Here is a 6,960-nt window from a genome sequence, read left to right as displayed (position 1 = left end):
CTCAACTACCTCCACTTCTTCATTTGTAACATGAAACCCTTCGTAAAATGGTTTGAGACGGTGACCATTTACCTTAAAAATCTTTCCTGTTTGCTCACTCTTAATTTCTATAGCACCATGATCAAACACGTTAGTAACAACAAAAGGTCCCACCCAACGAGACCTCAATTTACCGGAAATAAGTTTGAAACGAGAGTGATATAAGAGTACCTTTTGACCGGTAGTGAATACCTTTCGCGAGATCAACTTATCGTGAAACGCTTTCGTCTTCTCCTTATAGATTGCCTCGTTCTCGTAAGCATCATTCCTAATTTCTTCTAACTCTTGAATATCCAATCTTCTTTTCTTACCAGCCTCATCCATGCTCATATTCAGATTTTTGACAGCCCAATATGCTCGATGCTCCAATTCAACCGGTAATCGACAAGGTTTTCCAAAAACTATTCGATATGGTGACATACCGATAGAAGTCTTGTAAGCTGTCCGGTGAGCCCATAACGCATCGTCCAATCGAATACTCCAATCTTTCTTGACCGGATTGATGGTTTTCTCTATAATGCCCTTGATCTGTCTGTTTGAAGCTTCAGCCTGTCCATTGGTTTGCGGGTGATATGATGTGGATACCCGATGTGTGACATCATATTTCTTGAGGACAGCTTCGAGGGTGCGGTTGCAGAAATGCGTACCCCGATCACTAATAATGGCTTTTGGTGTCCCAAACCTCGCAAATATATTTGTCTTGACAAAATCAACCACAACCTTGGCATCGTCGGTTCGTGTAGCTTTTGCCTCGACCCATTTGGACACGTAATCCACAGCAAGTAAGATGTACACAAACCCGAAAGAAGGCGGAAACGGACCCATGAAATCTATACCCCAAACGTCAAAGATTTTAGATATTAAGATTGGAGTAAGTGGCATCTGATTACGAGATGTCAAAGAGCCATTCATTTGACATCTTTCACAGGTTTTGCAAAATAGAAAAGATCATGAAAAATATGAGGCCAATAAAGACCGCTGTCCAAAACCTTGCGTGCAGTTCGTTGTGGACCATAATGCCCTCCACAAGCTTCTGAATGGCAGAAATTCAGAATTGATTTGACTTCATCTTGAGGTACACATCTTCTAATCACCTTATCAGCACAGTGTTTCCATAGATACGGCTCGTCCCAAACATATCTTTTCGCCTCCTTTTTTATTTTATCTTTCTGGGCTCGGGTGAGATCTGAAGGAAGTTCTCTGGATACCAAGTAGTTCACAATATCAGCAAACCAAGGAGGGTTCTGAACAACGAATAGATGCTCGTCAGGAAATGTTTTGCGGATCGGTGTCGGGTCTTCAGGTGGGGTGAGTCGGCTAAAATGATTAGCTACCAAATTTTCTCTACCACTTTTATCCTGATCTCTATATCAAACTCCTGTAGCAGCAAAATACATCTAATCAGCCTTGGCTTTGAGTCTTTTTTGGCAAGAAGGTAACGAATGGCTGCGTGATACGAAAAGATTATGACTTTTGTGCCCAACAAATACTGTCTGAATTTTTCCAATGCAAAAACAATTGACATCAACTCTTTTTCAGTGGTGGAGTAGTTTGTTTGGGCGTTGTCCAAAGTATTTGATGCATAATATATAACGTGGGGGACCCGGTCTTTTCTCTGTCCTAGAACAGCTCCAACAGCAGTGTTACTGGCGTCACACATTATCTCGAATGGTAAACTCCAATCTGGGGGTTGAATGATGGGGGAAGAAGTAAGAAGATTTTTCAGCACATCAAAAGCCTTCTTGCACTCTTCATTGAAGTCAAATTCAGCGTCTTTCTGCAATAACTGGCACATGGGAACTGATATTTTGAAAAATCTTTTATAAACCTCCTGTAAAACCCTGCATGGCCAAGAAAGGAACGCACTTCCCGAACATTCTTCGGGTAGGGTAAGCTCTTTATAACATCTATTTTTGCTTTATCGACTTCCAAACCTCTTTTTGAAACAATATGTCCAAGAATCAGACCTTGGTCAACCATAAAGTGACATTTTTCAAAATTCAAGACCAGGTCTGTTTCTATACATCTTTGTAAAATTTTTGTGAGGTTTTTCAAACAAATATCAAAGGAGTCTCCATAGACGGTAAAATCATCCATGAAGACTTCTATGGTATTTTCGACATACTCAGAAAATATACTAACCATACACCTTTGAAAGGTAGCAGGTGCGTTGCAGAGTCCGAATGGCATACGCCTATACCCGAATGTCCCGAAAGGGCAGGTGAAGGTCGTTTTCTCCTGGTCTTCTGGAGCAACTAGCATCTGATGGAAACCTGAAAATCCATCCAAGCAGCAGTAGTGGGATTTTCCATCAAGCCTCTCTAGCATCTGATCTATGAATGGGAGAGGAAAATGATCTTTCGGGGTGGCTGCGTTTAATTTTCTGTAGTCAATACACACGCGTCATCCGTTCTGAACCCGAGTTGGAACCAACTCTCCTTCTTTGTTCTCTACCACTGTCACTCCAGCCTTCGTAGGAACAACTTGAACTGGGCTGACCCACTTGCTGTCAGAAATTGGGTATATCATCCCAGCATCCAGTAACTTCATAACTTCTTTTTTAACCACCTCCATCATTGGTGGGTTTAATCTACGTTGGGCTTCTTGCGATGGCTTATAATCTTCTTCCATCAGAATTTTGTGCATGCATAGAGATGGGCTGAGTCCTTTAATGTCTACAATAGTCCACCCGATTGCGCTTTTATACTCCTTCAGAATTCTGATCAGCTCTAACTCTTCTTTTTCTGACAGCTTGTTGGATATGATAACTGGTAATGTTTCTTTTTCTCCAAGATATGCATATTTCAGATGTTGTGGAAGTGTCTTCAGCTCCAATATGGGGGCTTGCACTACAGAAGGAAAAATCTTGGAGTTAGAAATTGGTAATTTAAGAGTTTGGGTACCATACCTCAACTTTCTCTGTTGGTCCATATGAGCTGCCATCTCTTGAACTTCTCTATCAACCACATAATTTTCTGATATAACCTGAGCTGCATTAATAGACAAATTTATGTGGAGCACTAATGTTAGTGACTCACGGTTAGCAATTTCAAAATATTCTCCAGATAATGGTTCAATTACATCAATGAAATTAAGGGCTGAAACATCATCTGGGTAACGCATGGCATCATAAATATTGAAGTTGATAACTTCACCATCAAATTCCATTGAAAGGGTACCATCATAAACATCTATTTTGGTTCTAGCAGTTTTTAAAAATGGTCTCCCCAAAAGAATGGAACCTGAGTTTGGTGAGTCGTCATCTCCCATATCCAAAACATAGAAATCAGCTGGGAATATGAGTTCATTCACTTAAACCAAAACGTCTTCCAGTTTACCTTTTGGGTGTACCAGAGAACGATCAGCTAACTGAATGATGACTCCTGTTCTTATTAAAGGCCCCACCCCGATAGTTTTAAAAAGTGAATATGGTAAAACATTTATAGAAGCTCCTAAGTCCAACATAACTCTTGGCACTGAAAGGTTCCCCAACTTGCAAGGAACAGTAAATACTCCTGGATCTTTACACTTTGGGGGTAGCCTTTTTTGTAAAACAGCTGAAACATTCTCGCTTACTTTAACTGTTTCGTTTCCTTTTAATTTTCTTTTTGAAGTACACAACTCTTTTAAAAATTTAGCATATCGGGGTAGTTGTTTAATTGCATCAAGAAGGGGAATATTTACCTCAACCTTTCTGAAGAAATCCATAATCTCTTTATCTTCCTTTTCTTTTTTCATGTTTTTCAGTCTTGAGGGAAAAGGAGGAGGGGTAATTTTTACTTCAGGTTCAGCAGGTCCATCTTTTTTCTGCACCTCTTCAGTTGCCTCAGATTTTTGCTCAACCACGATCTCTTCTTCCTCATCTTCTTGCTGATCTGGTCCTTTGTAGTTTTTACCACTTCTGAGGGTGACAGCACAAGCATTGTGCTTCGGGTTTTTCTCAGTCTGAGATGGGAATTTTCCTTGGGTTTGTGCTTCTAGTTTGCTCATGGAGTTCGCGAGTTGTGATACCTGCTGCTCCAGATTTTTGATGCTGGAATTTGTTTCATTCTGGAAATCTTGGGTACTGGTAGCAAGACTTTTAACTATGTCTTCCACAGACATGATGGAACTACTAGCTTGTGACTGAACAGGTGGTTGCTGAAAATTGCTCTGGTGCTGATTTTACTGAAAAGATTGCTGAAACCCGGGTGGAGCTTGATATTGGTTTCTTTGCTGAAAATTTTGTTGAGGTCTTGGCTTGAAATTATTATTTTGAGGCCCTCCCCAAGCTTGGTTGTTGCAATGTTGATCAAATGGCCTTTGCTGAAATCCTCCCATAGCTTGCACAGATTCATTATCTTCTTGAAGTATTGGGCACATATCAGTTGGGTGCCCGGTTTTGCAGCAGATCCCGCAAGGTTTGACATTTGGCTCTACACCTTTTTCTTTTGTCAACAAAAGAACAGCTTTAGTCAATTCTGAAATCTGGGATTCCAGGTGGGCATTACTCATGTCCTTGACTCCTCTTGGATGGTCTGGGTACCACTCTTCCTCAGTTGCTGAATGTTTTGATTCATTGACCAACTTCTCTATTAAAGCCCTGATCTTTGTTGGTGTCATGTCTGAAAGTGACCCTCCACTAGATGCATTTATTAGTCGCCTCTCCATAGGTATCAATCCTTCGCAGAAACACTGATACAACTGATAATCACTAATGCCATGTTGTGGGCATCGGACTAACAGCTTCTTGAATCGCTCCCAATAAGTGTGGAGGGCTTCTCTTTTGCCTTGCTTTATACCCAAAATCTCTCTGCGTAGATTTGACACTTTCGCCTCGGGAAAATATTTTTCTAGGAAGAGCTTGGCGAGTTCATTCCAGCTTGTTATTGAGCCAGATGGAAGGTCATATAACCACTCCTTTGCTGCATCTTGAATTGAGAAGGGAAACGCCCTGAGTTTGATCTGGTCTTCAGTAACTCCATGGGGTTTCATTCCAGAGCAGACAACATGGAATTCCTAGAGAAATTTATGAGTATCTTCATTCTCAAGGCCTCGAAATGGGGGTAGCACATGGATTAAACCGGATTTGAGCTCAAAATTTCGAGCTTCTGGAAAGGTGATACACAAGGGCTGATGGGTAACCTCTTGTGTTGCCCACTCACGGAGAGTTTTTTCAGCTTCATCTCCGTTCTCGCTCATGATGAATTTTGATTTGGTTTCAGAAGAATCTGTGAGTTCGGGTTTGTCTGAAGATGATGATGAGTATGTTTTGAACGGGCTGTTAACGGGTGAGGTAGGTGGTGCTTTCGGAAAAGGTTGAAATGATTGTTCAGGTTCGTTCCACAAGGGAGTGCCTTATGGTATGGGTGAGGTTGAGGTTCCTGTTTGTTGCTTCCGAAGTTTTGCTTCCTTCTTTAGCTTCATAGCAGTCTTCTTAATCTCTGGATCAAAAATCAGATTACCTGTACGTGAAGATCTTGGCATAAAACTATTAGTGTTTTACCATGTCCCGGGCAACGGTGCCAATTTGTTAATACCGCTGTCGTACACGATTTAAACAAATAAAAATAATAAATAAACTGCTTTATGGCACTAACAGGTAGTACAGGTAAGCAGGGTCGGATCCTCAGGGACACGTTCTAATGTTTACACCTCTTTGCGTAAGGTGTGGTCTAATTCTTGATGAATGCAATAAACATAAAGGGGGGGTTTAATTCTGAAAATTAAACTAACAGAAATCGAAATTGACAAAAGAATAACTAAATTTAAAGTGATGAAAATTCAAATAAAAGAAAGCAATTCCAGTTTCGCGGTGACTCCCCTAATCATAAAATTAACCTTCAACACAATATTTGACTATGCACTTGTTTAAACTGGTACTAAGGTTCATTAACAAGCTCTAATGACCTTTATTACAACAATTCATTTAATCAAAATAAGTTCTCTGAATTAAATCTAACTTTTTACTAAATTAACCAAACAAGCTCTTGATTAACAAAGAAAAGTTGCATTAGACACAGTGTAATTCCCAGTAAAGTTCAATACCTCTCATAAGCTCGGAGGCGTTAAAAGTTGTTTGATCATTTCATATTAGAGTTAACCCTAAACTCAGAATTAATCTAATACTTGTCACTTTTCACTAATTAATCTAGACAATTACGGATCTAAACAATTAGATGACTAGAATGATTCACAAACAATTTAAGTGGCCAACAGAAACTGAAATCAAAATCAAACATTCAAATTAACATAGAACTGGTCAAACTAAACAGTAATCATATTCAAACATAGTGCCTAATGATTAATCATACGAAAAGGTTACGTCTTGCGAAACTGAAATCTGAGTTTTTAGCCTGACATGGCTAAAAACTGATTACAAACAGTAGACATAGAATCTAAACGATAAATCTTACTAAACTATGAATTGGAATCGAATCGTCTCCTTTAGATCTGCGATCGCATGTTACTTCTTTTGACTCTTTTGGTCGTCGTTCCTCCTTCCAAGCAGTTCTTGATCATTTCCCGGCATCCTTCCTTAGTCTAGATTCCAATTAAGCTCCTAAACATCCACAAATGCATCCCGAACTTGCACAATCATCCATGTGCTCCAAATGGCCCTGAAAATTCATAACAAACGTGAGCAGTATGGGCATTCTTCAAAATAATCATGAAACACGAAATACATAAGAATAATCGGGAATTAGTTAGCTTTTTATAATGAAATACATAGGAAATTGTGCTAAAAGATGCATATAAAATGCATCTAACACCCCACCCATGCCAGACACTGCCGGGTTCCACCCTCATGAGTCATACACTAACTGATTCATGATACACCGTGACACCATTTATTCCACTTGAGTGTAAAATTTACAGATCACCCGCATCTTGCCAAGCTTCCATCACTGGATTGGGAATTCACAGCCAAAAGTAAATGCC

The 6,960-nt window shown here is 39.9% G+C and overlaps 1 protein-coding gene across 1 annotated transcript; it reads right to left on the bottom strand.

Moving 5' to 3' along the window:
• Positions 1 to 2,442: 2,442 nt before the first annotated feature.
• On the bottom strand, positions 2,443 to 4,143 carry LOC145131122 (uncharacterized). The gene is made up of 3 exons (XM_079065855.1): positions 3,820 to 4,143; positions 3,378 to 3,729; positions 2,443 to 3,329 (listed from the first exon to the last, which is right to left on the bottom strand). Exons 1-3 carry the CDS (start codon positions 4,141 to 4,143, stop codon positions 2,443 to 2,445), a joined length of 1,563 nt encoding a protein of 520 aa, XP_078921981.1.
• Positions 4,144 to 6,960: the final 2,817 nt, after the last annotated feature.

Source organism: Lactuca virosa, chromosome 1, assembly GCF_052849685.1.
Source record: "Lactuca virosa cultivar CGN04683 chromosome 1, Lactuca_virosa_CGN04683_v6, whole genome shotgun sequence".
Lineage (NCBI taxonomy): Eukaryota > Viridiplantae > Streptophyta > Magnoliopsida > Asterales > Asteraceae > Lactuca > Lactuca virosa.
The sequence above is the reverse complement of the archived record's forward strand: the minus strand, read 5'-3'. Positions and strand labels throughout refer to the sequence as shown.

What these genes read in the sequence shown, in the direction of transcription:
- LOC145131122 (XM_079065855.1), bottom strand. Translation starts at nt 4,143, where the DNA reads ATGTCTGTGGAAGACATAGTTAAAAGTCTTGCTACCAGTACCCAAGAT. An exon ending in ATGGACCTGCTGAACCTGAA is followed by an intron (nt 3,730 to 3,819) that starts GTAAAAATTACC and finishes TTCTTCAGAAAG; the next exon opens with GTTGAGGTAAATATTCCCCT. An exon ending in TTCTCTGGTACACCCAAAAG is followed by an intron (nt 3,330 to 3,377) that starts GTAAACTGGAAG and finishes TCATATTCCCAG; the next exon opens with CTGATTTCTATGTTTTGGAT.